Genomic DNA, 13,339 nt, shown 5'->3' with positions numbered 1-13,339 from the left:
CTGTTGAAACTATTACCCTATTCAAAATCATTTCTAAACTAGACCATAATTCAAACGAGACACACATTTGAATCACGGTTTAATTTTTGGGACCTAGGTTATTAAGTCAAACTAATCTGGTTGTTTATCTGATTCATAGTCAAAACTAAACCATGATTCAAATGTATCTAGTTTAAAATAAATAAAATCAGCTACTTTCCACCAAGTTACTGAATACAGTGTCGCATTGTGATTATATCTTCATTCTCATCCAAGAACTTTATTATGTTTATTCAGGTGCATTCCACCAAGTTCATTACTTATTTCCCTCAGATAATATATCGTAGCTCTTTTACATCAAGTTCAATTAAGGTAACAACCAAGTGGTACAACATTGAAAAGATCATTACAAAACAAAACCTCATAAAACATAGATGTAGATTGGTACCATGTCGTCGGATGTGTAGATGGATTAACAGCTATAAAACTCAGTCAATATAAAAAAAAGTTATGTGACAGAACAATAGGCATATTGTGTTGTATATTCTTCAATGTGCACAATAGTGTATAACAGCTCAACAACACACACACAATGTGAACTTGTCCCTAGTGGCCTTATTCTTACTAATACTCATACATATGATCCATCCGTAATTACCAATCATCGGTAGTAAGCCATGTGTCTAGATGACCTAAAAGGAGAGTTATCAAATGGAGTTGGTTTCCATGCTGCCACAGGCTCCTTCTTCTTTTTCTTGTAAATTTTGGTTTCAGAACGGAGCCAAGATTCTACCACGGAGAGGAGGTTGGGTGAAGTTTTCATCTCGCTGATGTCTGCCATTTTTGATGAACGATTCAGCTCACCGTTCTGAATGTAAGCCAAATGTGTAGCCCATGTCTCTAGCCCGTCGAATATATGAGTTGCATATACAATTGTAGCTCCTCTCTGTGTTCATCAATGATATAGACAAGTCAAAAGATGAGTGCATTATAATCAAACCACTACTAATGCACAATACATGTAGTATTCCAATTACCAACCCATAGAACCATGAAACCAAGCAGCGTATATAGTAGGAACATGAGATTTAAATGGTTGATCATACCTGATCACATTCTTCTTTGAAGAATTCCAGCAAATCCATCCTTGCAACAACATCAAGGTCAACAGTTACCTCGTCAAGTAACAACACCTGTATAATCAGATTAGCATTAAGGTCAGAAATGATGACATGACAACAAAACCAGAAACTATGAACTCTTCTGATGAAAGCCATATGGGAATATAACTTAGAATGAACATGTGAGATTAGATTCTTTGAAACAATATTCATTTTTACCTTGAATGGATGTAAGAGTCCCATGCATATCTGAACTCGGCGTTTTTGCCCATCAGAAACCTTATGCATACGCCACTGAAGGTTGATGTCAAGAAGATCAATCAGTTTATCTCTTCTCACCGGATCGATTCCTTCAACTAGTACAACAAAAAAAACGAATAATCTGCTTAAGTCTAAGCCTGCAAACAGGGTAAAACAAGAGAAAAGAGGCCAAATTGAAGAATATCATTGCTAGGGTTGATAATATATAACCTCCAAATATCATATGTTCTGCTGAAAAGTCTCCCTGAAGAGGAACCTCACCCTAAAATGCAGCATAATCACACGAAAGTAAACTAATCTCAGATCGATAATGCGGGGTTAAGTGATCTTAGATACAGTAGGGGATACTCACAGCCGAACCAATGGTTTTACTCCAAGATCCTCCAAGGTAAGACAAGTCACCACTGCAAACAAGTTGAGTATCATGGAAAGCAGAGCGGCTTAGAACTTGTACAACGTTCTTTCCTCCAACCATATGCTTTCCAGCCAGAATCTTCAACAAGGTTGTCTTGCCTGAACAAATAATTCAACAGGAACACAAGCAGCTTAGTTTTTAACAGCTTGTAAATGATGTCTCAAGTAACTCACCGTCATATCTGATCACAAGCAAGCAAGAAACCGAGACATGAAAACAGAAAAGTACAAGCGGTGATCCCTGGCTCAGGCTGCTACAAACCGATCAACGTACCAGATCCATTGGCGCCAACAAGAAGGCAGCGAGATCCTGCTGGAAGATCGAGGTTGAAATCGAAGAATATAGGATCCTCCGCTTCATAAGAAAACTCCATACCGCTAACTCTAATGGCATCATCACTGGTCGTCGCCTGATCTTTCGCTGCCATTTGTTTCTCCGTCTCAAGCGGTAAGATAAAGTTAGTAGGTAGGATTAGTAGGTGGACGGAGGTTGTTGAACGGATCCACGTAACACCACTCAGTTTCTTATCGTGCGGACCAAACAGTTGTTTTGTACTGTAAATTTTCTTAATTTTTTTGCTAAACTGTAAATTTCATGATATGATGAAAGAAAAAATTTACAGAGAAATCTTATGTCATCATGTTGTAATAATGTAGAAAGATATTATAATAATCTCTATATAAAAATCTCGTGATCAAGCAGATGTAACAAAGATGATTTGAAAAATGAAAAAAATATTACAACACGAAGTGTTGGGATTACAAGGAAACACACATCAATTTACCACTACCATACATTATAAATGTAAAAAGCTCATATCGCTGTTTGCCTTGGTATCTAGTGTCTCTTGCTCTCAAGTCACAAGAAGATGAAGCCGGACGAGTGCAAGACCTTAAATTTCACGTGTGATTAGAAAGCTGCCCAACCTGATGCAGCTCCTGTTGACTTGGTCGGTCCTGATCCTTGAGTTGAAGGAAGATTCTTCTGCAGACCCAGTACCACCAAAAATGGAGAGTTCAGTGGTTTAAATGTCGTTTGTTTGTTGATTCAGATGCTACTAAGACGAAAAGGTTTGCTTACCTTGAGCTGAGATAGATCGAACAGAGGATCGTTCCTACGTCTTGTGTTACCCGCTGAACTGTCAGATGAAATCCTTGAAGTGACAGGATCATTTGGAGGAGGCGGTAGAGGAGACCTGGTTTTGGTAGCAGCAGTTGGTGGTGGAGCAAGTGCTAGAGGCTTCCCGTTTCCTGAAAGAGCGGCTGAGAGCATCCCAGTGCCATTTGTAGTAGGTTTGGGCTTTACGTTGATTCTTATGGTTTCACCTTCCTTTAAACCCCGCATCAAAAACAACAAGCTTTTTAGGTTCTACTGAGTTAGTAAGAAACTTTACATATTTTTAAGCATAAAAAGGAAGGCTCTTCTCGTTTTAGCAAAGATATTGATTGCATAGTTAAGTTTCATAAACAGATAAACTAACATGAACTCAACAAAATCAAAAGACCACAATCTCCTACTGGGAGTGGGAACGGATCCTAGAACAATCTTGTGATTGGGAACCATTTCTGAAGACTAAACGAGCAAAATGATAAATTTTGCAGCATCAGTTTGAATCCACGACTATAACCCAGGAGAGGACACTTCAAAATCATGAGCAAGAACTCCATACACATAAAAAAAAAAACATGAGCAAGGAACTCCAGTCACATGCAAACTCAATTCGTTCTTTGTTCTTTCAGATAAAAACTGCAGCCTAAAGATCCGGTCACTATATATATAGTGAGTATAAAGATTTACCAGACATTCTCTCATATGTGTAACAAAGTATTGATCAGAGACTAAAAGTTTAGCAGGAATAATGAACAAAGGGTAACGGAACATGGTGGCATTAGCTTATCCTAATCTCTCCACAAGGCACAAAAATAATCAAATATTCAATTCTCTCTGATTCAATCTCAGTTCCAAGACCATATCTTTAAGCCTAGGAACAAACAAGAGATCTACTGCAATGCCAAATGATGCTAACAAAACGCATCTAAAGCTTACGAGCAAATTGGTCTACCTTCAATCTGTGATTAACAGCAGGATGGATATCAATGTGATCGTTACTCTCACTCTCCTTCTCCTTCTCCCTCCTCACGTACTTCTCATGATCCGACAACGCCACATTGAAATCGAACGCCTCGTTCCTCTCCGCGAACCCCAGCCCGATGAACGCGTACTTCCCACGCCCGTCGTCGATCCTGAGCACAAAATACCTCGACGAATCGAGCGACGGCTCCACGGAGTTCTCTCTCCTCCCGGGATCCACGAAGCAAGCCGCGAACAGATCGCCGGAGTTCGAATCCTCGAGGCGGATCTCGCATCGGTCCTTGCACGACACGACGCGGAGCCTGCCGGACCAGATCTTATCGGACTGGAGCCATTCGCCGCACTTGTATCCGCCGGATGTGGTTCGCGGCGGGATCTTGTAGACGGAGACCTCGCGCACCACGAGGAGTGTGTGCTCGAATGTCTCCTTCTCTTCCTCCTCGAACGACATCCTGTGCAGCTTTTGACGATCGTCAAGGAGCTTATACGCACAACTTAATTAATTAATTATCTATTTTGTAAAGTGTTTAGCATTATCATCTAAGGTATTTTTTATTTAATTACTCTAATCATGAATAAATTTCATAGTTAGTCATGTACAAATTCTAATTCATAAAACGGTGCCGTTTAGTTACCGCCTTATTGGGAGCTATTATAAAAGCGGTCCCTTGATTTTTCATTTTTATTTTTTTTTTGTCTTCTTCCTTGTGGCCCTGAGAGGAGTCGAAGCTTAACGATTGTACAACCATGGCGACGGCATCAGGTACCGATTTCATTCACACTTTTCTTTAATTCGGTAGATCTTCTTGAAAGCTGGGCTCTTTTGGTTCTTAATTTCCCTCTGGTGGTTATGAATCTGGGTTCTGATTACCTACTTACGTCTTTTGTAATCAGAAAATTAGGGATTTCACTGCTTTTGGCGTATCTGTATAGTGAGTTTCATTTCTAATTTGGTTTTTGTTAGATCCAATTTGCGATAAGAGTCTGATTTTGAGTCTGTCCTTCTGATGAATTTGGTTTCTTTGGTCAATATTGGTACTTTCGTAATCGTAAGAGACAGTCTGTGTGTTTTCTAATTTAGGGGGTTTTAAATAGTTTTGCTGTTTTTGATTTTGGTTAAGTTCTGTGAACTTAATAGTTGCCTTTGTCAAATGTTTGACAAATTGTGAATTGTTGTTCCTGTGGGGAGTTGTTTGCAGTTGCTTTCAAGTCTAGGGAAGACCATAGGAAGCAAATCGAATTAGAGGAAGCTCGTAAAGCCGGGCTTGCACCAGCTGAGCTAGACGAGGATGGAAAAGAAATCAACCCTCACATTCCTCAGTATATGTCATCTGCTCCTTGGTATCTCAACTCTGAAAAGCCCAGTCTGAAGCATCAAAGGAACTGGAAGAGTGATCCCAATTACACTAAGTCATGGTATGACAGAGGTGCCAAGATCTTCCAAGCCGAAAAATACCGCAAGGGAGCTTGTCAAAAGTATGTCTTTCTCTCGTTTGACAAATGAAATAAACGCTTTTTTTAGTTTTGATTTGTTCTAGTTTCTAACTTTTCTTCCGTTTTCGAAGTTGTGGTGCAATGACGCATACTGCCAAGGCGTGTATGGATAGACCTCGCAAGATTGGAGCAAAGTACACGAACAAGAACATTGCACCTGATGAGAAAATCGAGAGCTTTGAGCTGGACTATGATGGCAAGAGGGACCGATGGAATGGGTACGATCCTTCAACCTATCATCGTGTGGTAGACCTTTACGAAGCAAAAGAGGATGCGCGAAAGAAGTATCTCAAGGAGCAGCAGATTAAGAAGCTAGAGGAGAAGAACAATAACCAGGAAGGTGATGATGCAGCAACCAGTGATGGGGACGAAGAAGATGATGACGAATTGAGGGTCGATGAAGCTAAGGTTGATGAGAGCAGGCAGATGGACTTTGCAAAGGTTGAAAAACGTGTTCGAACTACTGGTGGTGGTAGTACCGGAACTGTTAGGTATGGACTACAAAACATCATCACATATGTTCTAATTGGTTGGATTCTTTTATTTGATGCACTAATGGTGTAACCTTCTTCTTGATTTCAGGAATCTGCGTATCAGAGAAGACACAGCGAAATACCTGTTGAACCTTGTTATCAATTCGGCTCATTATGACCCTAAAACACGATCCATGCGTGAAGACCCACTTCCAGATGCAGATCCGAATGATAAATTTTATTTGGTTAGTTGTAGTTTATCCCTATTGTATCCCATATTCTGATAATCCAAGGTACTAAACCATGTTTTTGCTTACCATCTATCCAGGGAGATAATCAGTATAGAAACAGTGGCCAAGCTCTAGAGTTCAAACAGATGAACATCCACTCATGGGAAGCATTTGACAAGGGACAGGACATGCATATGCAAGCGGCTCCATCCCAAGCTGAGTTGCTGTACAAGAACTTCAAGGTTGCGAAGGACAAACTGAAGACTCAGACAAAGGATACGATCATGGAGAAGTACGGGAATGCTTCTACAGAAGATGAAATTCCAATGGAGCTTTTGCTTGGGCAGAGCGAAAGACAAGTTGAGTATGACGTAGCAGGGAGGATTATAAAGGGACAGGTACGGTTTTTAATATTTTAACTTCACGAATCATTCACTCAGAGCAATGTGAACTCCTTGTGGTATGTTGTGCTTTTGTGTGGATCGATTTGATTCTTAATACATGTTTTTTTTGTACACAGGAGGTTATACTGCCAAAGAGCAAATACGAAGAAGATGTTCTTGCTAACAATCACACAAGCGTTTGGGGTTCATGGTGGAAAGACCATCAATGGGGATATAGATGTTGCCAGCAGACAATTCGCAATAGTTACTGCACAGGCTCTGCTGGTATTGAGGCTGCAGAGGCCTCCCTTGATCTGATGAAGGCTAACATTGCTCGCAAAGAAGCATGTGAAGGTTTGTTTTGTTGACTCTGTTTGTTATTCCAATTCCGTATATCTTTTATTGGATTGGTTGAAAAAACTGCTCTTGAGGAATGGCTTATGACACACACGTTTCTGCGTATGTTTTTGTAATGTTGTTGTTTGTACGCATGTGCTAACAAAATAATGAATGGTATCAGAGAGCCCAAAGAAGGTTGAAGAGAAGAGAATGGCCGCATGGGGATCTGATGTTCCTGAAGATTTGGAGTTGAACGAGGAGGCACTTGCTAATGCTCTTAAAAAGGTAAGAATGCCGCTTGAATTTTTCTCCTGTCAATACGTTTCTATGTCTTGCAGACATATCTGATACCGCTAATAACACGATGTGTGCAGGAGGATGAGCGTAAGAGGGAAGAAAAAGATGAGAGGAAACGTAAATACAATGTCAAATACACCAACGATGTAATGATAACTCTAATAGCATTGAATCATATTCTTGAATTGAACTGTAGCTAATCAAAATCTCTCAATAACATTGACAGGTGACTCCGGAAGAGATGGAAGCTTACAGAATGAAGAGAGTTCACCACGAGGACCCAATGAAAGATTTCCTCTGAAGAAAATAGAGTCTCTTTTCTTCCTTTTACCATTTCAGTCTGAAGACATTGTCTTCGCTGTTTTTACTCGCAACACCTTGTAGTATGCAATAAATAACATGCGATTACTAGACATGGACCATATATGACTCTCTTTGTTGGTCTGTGATATGTTAATGTTAGCATTCATGAAAGATAGAACTATGAGACATTCTTTAAAATAAAATGAATTCCCAATCGCCATAAAATTCGAAGGTAGTGAGAGGAACACAGGTAGCTACTGTCTAACGGATCATATTTTAACACCACACACATCTCAGATGGAAAGAAAAAACTAGCAGACATAATGGGCCTAACAAAGCGTTATTTAGTAATGGGCTTAAACAATTCGACCCAGATGACAAGAACTAGACGGGGGAGTTCATTTGTCATTCTGTCACACTTCTCAATTCTAAAACCCTAAGCTTCGCCGACGGAATCCGATCGTGATCCTTCCTGAACCTAACTTCGTCGTCGATTTAGAGCTTAGCTAAGGTGACTTTCATTCTTTAGATCCTCCATTTTTATCACTGTATTTATTGGTATGTTGTGTTTGCGAACAAAAGGATTCTATAAAATTTATCGCCGTGCACTGTTTCTCTTGTGTAATGTAAGTGAGATGTTGATTGTTTATTTTGTAGCTCTTAAAGAAATGAGTTTCAACAAAGTGCCCAACGTCCCTGGATCTCCTGCGCTCTCTGCGCTTCTTAAGGTCAGCGTTATTGGTGGGCTTGGCCTCTATGCCATTACCAATAGCCTCTACAATGTCGAGGGTGGACACCGTGCTGTCATGTTCAACCGTTTAACTGGTATCAAGGAAAAGGTTCTGTATTATTCCTCCAGCTAACTCAGTAGTTAATATCATTTTGTATCTTAGTCGATGAATTTTTTTTTTAAGAACGTGAGCTTTACTCTCGGAATTATTTTTTTTCTTTCAGGTGTACCCGGAAGGAACACATTTTATGTTGCCATGGTTTGAGAGGCCAATCATCTATGACGTCCGTGCACGACCCTACCTTGTTGAGAGCACCACCGGTAGTCATGACCTTCAGATGGTGCGTTCTCTGTTTCTTGTGCGTGCTTCTTTTTTTTTTTTGATATATTCTGTGACATGCTTCAGTTTCAAATGCTGTTCCTGATTGTGAATCTATGGATTATAGTAGGCATTTCTTCCTTTAATCTTATTTTGGGATCCTTAAATGCAGCATGAAAACCATGTTTTTTAACTTTTTAAGTTTGGATATAGTTTATACGGCTATGGAGTTATTGATTGAGTCTCCATTTCTCTATTAGAATGTTATATGACTAATGTATATCCTTATATGCCCTGTGTGAGTTTACGGATAGTGGTTAATAAAGAAATGGAGAAAACGCTGACTACTTATCTTTTTTTATTTTCCTGTTGTGTTGTTTCGGCTTCATTTTTCTGTCTATTGAATGAGAAATTAGATCATAGTTGCTTTCTGAGGAGATTACATTAAGCTGTAACAGAAAATAGCATAGTGTCTCCGTTTCTTATAGATGTTGCTGTGTTTCTGATATTTTTGTTTGTTGTTGCACAGGTGAAAATTGGACTAAGGGTTCTCACTCGTCCCATGGGTGACCGTTTGCCTCAGATTTACCGAACCCTGGGCGAGAATTACAGTGAAAGGGTTCTTCCTTCCATCATCCATGAGACCCTTAAGGCTGTGGTGGCTCAGTACAATGCAAGCCAGCTCATCACTCAGAGAGAAGTATGTTACTCAACATTTCTTCTTGTACAAGTTTTTCTGCTCTTTTGCTAATTATGGTTAGCTGTGTTTTTACACTCTTCTAGGCTGTGAGCAGAGAGATACGCAAGATTCTAACGGAGAGAGCTTCTAACTTCGACATTGCTCTTGATGATGTCTCCATCACAACCCTCACATTCGGCAAAGAGTTCACCGCTGCAATCGAGGCAAAACAAGTCGCTGCTCAGGAAGCTGAACGTGCTAAGTTCATTGTGGAGAAGGCCGAGCAAGACAAGAGAAGTGCAGTTATCCGTGCGGAGGTAAATGATATTTGATCTTCAATTGGAATCTAATGACATAGATTATAGGTTTTGGAGGTGTCTCTGCTAAAAAGCATTTGGTGTGTGTGTTGATTTGTTGTGCAGGGAGAAGCTAAAAGTGCTCAACTTATCGGACAAGCTATTGCAAACAATCAGGCATTCATAACTCTGAGGAAGATTGAAGCGGCGAGAGAGATTGCTCAGACCATTGCACAATCAGCTAACAAGGTGTACCTAAGCTCCAATGATCTGTTGCTTAACCTTCAAGGGATGAACTTGGAGCCTAGCCCTAAGAAGTAAAAGAAGGACATAATAAGTTCCATTCCTCCAAAAACGTAGTTTGTGTTTTGACCAGACTATTTTACCCATTACTATGCTATTCAGATTTTATTTGGCAACGTTGTCTACCTGTTGAGAGTTTTTTATTGGGGAGAAAAAATAAGATTGAGTGCATTACGTATTATTCGAATGAGCATAGCATGCCCTTTGTATTTAATCACGCCATGCCGGTGCCACTGTGATGAAGTTCCGAAGACGTCAAATTAAAAATAAAATTTTGACAAAGTAAAAATCTTTTTTTTTTTTTTGTATTATATTAAAAAACATAAGGCCAAGATTACCAATGAGCCCAAACAAGAAAGGCCAGGTCAAGATAGAGCAAGACCCAAACAAAAGGCCCACGAAACTAAAGCCCAAAGAAGTCTATAGGAGAGTCGGTGACCCACTCCAGCACACCTCCACGCGTTGAGAGATAGCGTGGTCGGGACACGTGCCCTAGACTTAATGCGCCACCGAACTGACCAACCGGGAAGTCGTCGACGGAGGACCTGACTGGCTGTTCCACCGGAACAAACCGGAAACAGGAACCCGAAGTCAGATTCTTCACCGACAACGATAGAAAATCGCAAAACTCATCTACCGACAAGATCATCGCCGGAAGTTCAAAGAGAACCGCCGTAAAATAGAAGCTAACAGTAGCACCACACGAAACAGAGCCGCCGACTCCATGAGACCTAAACCGAAGTCGATAGATATAAGGATCTTCGTTTTGAAGATGAGATCCAATGCATGCGTTCCATCTCAAAAATTGATAAACTCAATTCTCGAAATCGGAACTGACATGAATCCAAACGGTCTGAAGCGAAAATCAGAAGGATACCCGAGATAAACTCGGAGATAAGCCAGACGACGCTACCGGGAGAACCACCATCATGAACGCCGCCGGAGACAGGTGACGGCCAACATCACCGGAGGGAAGGTGAGTCGCCAGAGCCAAAAAGCCAGACATATCGTGTTGTGATAACCACCATATGCCGGAATATGAGCCCGACCGTCGGGAAACCTTCACCGGAACAGGAAACCAGTGAAATAGAAGGGTGATACTCTCTTTCTCTCAAAGATTTGAGAGAGTTAAGAGAGAGAGAGAGCCCATTTGAGTATGACCAAGTAAAAATCTTAATTTGCTTATAAATGATGTCATGTATTATTAAATTAATGTCATCAGATAAATAAAAAAACTAGCTGGACCGTATTGTTTGATTAATAAATAGTTAAAAATTGCCACGATTTGCTGTTCCGTAAAGTTACTGCGAAATGTCATGTGGTTTTTATCACGGTGAGGGTCCATGTTCTGTCATTTTTTTATCGTTCTTCAGCTGTTTCCTTTGACGAGGGGGTTGTTAGATTGTTTCCACAAATTATCACATCATAAACTTGGCTTTTCTGACGTTTGTGCAAGGTATTTTCGATCAGATTGTATGCAAAGCTAAAGGATTCAGAATGACGTTATCCTCATGACGTAATAGAGATGACAATGATTTGCTTAGTGTTAGAGAAAACATGTCATCCTCATGACGTAATAGAGATGACAATGATTTGCTTTTTACCCATAAGCTAACCATAAATCTAAAACAACTAAATCAATCTGTTGACATCAGCCTTGTCGTAACCCATTAACCATGTCATCGTCATCAGTTGTTTAAAAAATAAGCTATATCGTGCAAGTCATTGATTTTTCTAAAATATAATAGGTTAACTGAGAAGTTTTGGAGTCTTGGACTTGAGATCAGCACGTCTCATGGGGATTGAGGGCCCAGTGCTAGTCCAAACTTTTTTTACAAATGTTATTTAATAAAGTAAAATCATTAAAATTATTGGGCTCTGTTTTGTAATGGTTTTAAAAATTTAGGGCCCTAAATTCTAAAGAAAATTAGTAAAACTAGTGTTGGGCCCTGTGCATTTGCTCCATGGGCACACCCTCAAAGCCGGGCCTGCTTGAGACTAACCCGGACGGGATGGGACCAGTAAACCGGTTGTGATTAAGCAAAAGCGTTTTCAAATAGGACATATATGACAGACTACTAGGAATTTTACCAGAAAAGGTATTGTGAGAGAGGTCTGGAGTAACAAGATTTGGAAACTACAGTGAAGATGCAATAATGATGAAACTTGTCTTCATTCTTTAATTAACATTAGGTCTCTAATTGTCTAAACAAGCCTCTTAGAAGGAAAACAATGTACCAAATAAAATCTGAAGAGGCATAATAATAAAACTCAACAAACCCATATAAACAAGTCTATAAACTTGAGAAGATAAAACGTCAAGGAAACCTAGATCAATAAAGGTCAACCTTGAGCAGATAAAACTCCAAGGAAACCTAGATCAATAAGGGATCGCAGAGGAGAAACATTAGCTCTTGGATCTCTGCGATCTCCTTAAAGAACATGAACATTAACTTGATCATTAGAGCTTTGTTCTCCTCAAGCAAGTTGTTGAAAAACCCCAATAATCACCATAATTAGCCCAAATCGGTTCATCAGGCTGAAGGCTAAACTCACTTTAGCAACGTGGGAAGGCTTGTACTTGCAGACCTGTATGACATCTCCATTTGGTGTAGGGCACTCGCAGCCTCCTCCTTCTTTCACCTTGCCAGCTTTCACCTTGCTCTGAGAGGAGGTTCCTTCTTTCACTTCCTTGCTCTGGAGAAAGGATTAACAAGGATTACATTACGTTTGAGATAATGATAATTATACTTAAAATATTGAGATGTCGCATTCGAGTTCCGACAATGAGTTCAAAATGTGTCTTTCACTCCTAAGATAATTAACACTAAATGTTTAAACGGTATTTGGATGATCTACACTCAATATTAATGAATAATCACAAGTATTTTTTTAGATACAGTGACGTTGCTTTGGATATTATGAGAATGCAATTTACACATGCTTACGTTGATCATAAAACAAAATTATCTCCAAGCTTGCACAGTTTTTTCTCAAAACACACACAATTTTTGCTTAAAAAGCTAATGTATAGTCATCGGAAAGTTACTAGAGATCTTGGTTATGATAAATCTTCGATTATGATGACATCAAAACTAATCTTTATAGTGTCACGATTCAATGTTGATTCTAAAACACACAACTACACATAATTACATCAAAGAATACATAAAGATCTTTCTTTGTTAGACAAAAACCTTTTCTGTTGAAACCATTATCCAATTCAAAATCATTTCTAAACTAGACCATAATTCAAACCAGACCCACATTTGAATTATGGTTTAATTTGTTCGGACCGAGGTTATTTAGTCAAACTAATCCGGTGCCTATCTGTTTCACAGTCAAAACTAAACCAAAATTCAAATGTATCTGGTTTAAAATAAATAAATTAGCTACTTTCCACCAAGTTACAAAATACAATGTTGCATTTGTGATTATATCTTCATTCTCACCCAAGAATTTTGTTATGTTTATTCATGTGCATTCCACCAAGTTCATTAATCATTTCCCTCAAATCATCATAAGTGAATTGGGCGACACAGTGATCAACAAAGAGAAATTGCCAGTCATGTTCATAGGAGACAAACTGTTTGGAGGATTAGAAGATCTGATGGCTGCTCATATTA

The 13,339-nt window shown here is 39.5% G+C and overlaps 4 protein-coding genes across 4 annotated transcripts; 2 read left to right on the top strand and 2 right to left on the bottom strand.

Annotated features, from left to right (window-relative positions):
• Nucleotides 1–490: 490 nt before the first annotated feature.
• LOC106309554 (ABC transporter I family member 19) lies at nucleotides 491–2,277 on the bottom strand. Its single transcript, XM_013746603.1, has 6 exons — nucleotides 2,050–2,277; nucleotides 1,714–1,874; nucleotides 1,572–1,623; nucleotides 1,320–1,456; nucleotides 1,086–1,172; nucleotides 491–925 (listed from the first exon to the last, which is right to left on the bottom strand). Exons 1-6 carry the CDS (start codon nucleotides 2,201–2,203, stop codon nucleotides 641–643), a joined length of 876 nt encoding a protein of 291 aa, XP_013602057.1. The 5' UTR covers nucleotides 2,204–2,277; the 3' UTR covers nucleotides 491–640.
• A 195-nt stretch (nucleotides 2,278–2,472) lies between these two features.
• On the bottom strand, nucleotides 2,473–4,347 carry LOC106307863 (uncharacterized protein At1g03900-like). Its single transcript, XM_013744945.1, has 3 exons — nucleotides 3,839–4,347; nucleotides 2,857–3,105; nucleotides 2,473–2,760 (listed from the first exon to the last, which is right to left on the bottom strand). The coding sequence occupies exons 1-3, from the start codon at nucleotides 4,316–4,318 to the stop codon at nucleotides 2,686–2,688; spliced, it is 804 nt and encodes a 267-aa protein (XP_013600399.1). The 5' UTR covers nucleotides 4,319–4,347; the 3' UTR covers nucleotides 2,473–2,685.
• Nucleotides 4,348–4,546: 199 nt separating this feature from the next.
• Nucleotides 4,547–7,494, top strand: LOC106312693 (pre-mRNA-splicing factor SLU7-A-like). Its single transcript, XM_013750308.1, has 9 exons — nucleotides 4,547–4,630; nucleotides 5,067–5,343; nucleotides 5,433–5,852; nucleotides 5,944–6,079; nucleotides 6,163–6,462; nucleotides 6,585–6,801; nucleotides 6,968–7,071; nucleotides 7,161–7,229; nucleotides 7,310–7,494. Exons 1-9 carry the CDS (start codon nucleotides 4,615–4,617, stop codon nucleotides 7,382–7,384), a joined length of 1,614 nt encoding a protein of 537 aa, XP_013605762.1. The 5' UTR covers nucleotides 4,547–4,614; the 3' UTR covers nucleotides 7,385–7,494.
• A 279-nt stretch (nucleotides 7,495–7,773) lies between these two features.
• LOC106307733 (prohibitin-2, mitochondrial) lies at nucleotides 7,774–9,927 on the top strand. The gene is made up of 6 exons (XM_013744766.1): nucleotides 7,774–7,897; nucleotides 8,044–8,225; nucleotides 8,341–8,457; nucleotides 8,965–9,135; nucleotides 9,219–9,431; nucleotides 9,537–9,927. Exons 2-6 carry the CDS (start codon nucleotides 8,055–8,057, stop codon nucleotides 9,729–9,731), a joined length of 867 nt encoding a protein of 288 aa, XP_013600220.1. The 5' UTR covers nucleotides 7,774–7,897; nucleotides 8,044–8,054; the 3' UTR covers nucleotides 9,732–9,927.
• The last annotated feature ends 3,412 nt before the right edge of the window (nucleotides 9,928–13,339 follow it).

The sequence above is a fragment of the Brassica oleracea genome, chromosome C8 (genome assembly GCF_000695525.1).
Source record: "Brassica oleracea var. oleracea cultivar TO1000 chromosome C8, BOL, whole genome shotgun sequence".
Classification (NCBI taxonomy): domain Eukaryota; kingdom Viridiplantae; phylum Streptophyta; class Magnoliopsida; order Brassicales; family Brassicaceae; genus Brassica; species Brassica oleracea.
This window is presented reverse-complemented; position numbering and strand designations above follow the sequence as displayed.

What these genes read in the sequence shown, in the direction of transcription:
- LOC106309554 (XM_013746603.1), bottom strand. Translation starts at nt 2,203, where the DNA reads ATGGCAGCGAAAGATCAGGCGACGACCAGTGATGATGCCATTAGAGTT. An exon ending in GTAAAACCATTGGTTCGGCT is followed by an intron (nt 1,624 to 1,713) that starts GTGAGTATCCCC and finishes GCTGCATTTTAG; the next exon opens with GGTGAGGTTCCTCTTCAGGG. An exon ending in TCAAAGAAGAATGTGATCAG is followed by an intron (nt 926 to 1,085) that starts GTATGATCAACC and finishes TGATGAACACAG; the next exon opens with AGAGGAGCTACAATTGTATA.
- LOC106307863 (XM_013744945.1), bottom strand. Translation starts at nt 4,318, where the DNA reads ATGTCGTTCGAGGAGGAAGAGAAGGAGACATTCGAGCACACACTCCTC. An exon ending in CTGTTAATCACAGATTGAAG is followed by an intron (nt 3,106 to 3,838) that starts GTAGACCAATTT and finishes CGGGGTTTAAAG; the next exon opens with GAAGGTGAAACCATAAGAAT. An exon ending in TCGATCTATCTCAGCTCAAG is followed by an intron (nt 2,761 to 2,856) that starts GTAAGCAAACCT and finishes CTGGGTCTGCAG; the next exon opens with AAGAATCTTCCTTCAACTCA.
- LOC106312693 (XM_013750308.1), top strand. An exon ending in TCGCAAAGAAGCATGTGAAG is followed by an intron (nt 6,802 to 6,967) that starts GTTTGTTTTGTT and finishes GAATGGTATCAG; the next exon opens with AGAGCCCAAAGAAGGTTGAA. An exon ending in ATGTCAAATACACCAACGAT is followed by an intron (nt 7,230 to 7,309) that starts GTAATGATAACT and finishes TAACATTGACAG; the next exon opens with GTGACTCCGGAAGAGATGGA.
- LOC106307733 (XM_013744766.1), top strand. Translation starts at nt 8,055, where the DNA reads ATGAGTTTCAACAAAGTGCCCAACGTCCCTGGATCTCCTGCGCTCTCT. An exon ending in TAACTGGTATCAAGGAAAAG is followed by an intron (nt 8,226 to 8,340) that starts GTTCTGTATTAT and finishes TTTTTCTTTCAG; the next exon opens with GTGTACCCGGAAGGAACACA. An exon ending in GTGCAGTTATCCGTGCGGAG is followed by an intron (nt 9,432 to 9,536) that starts GTAAATGATATT and finishes TTTGTTGTGCAG; the next exon opens with GGAGAAGCTAAAAGTGCTCA.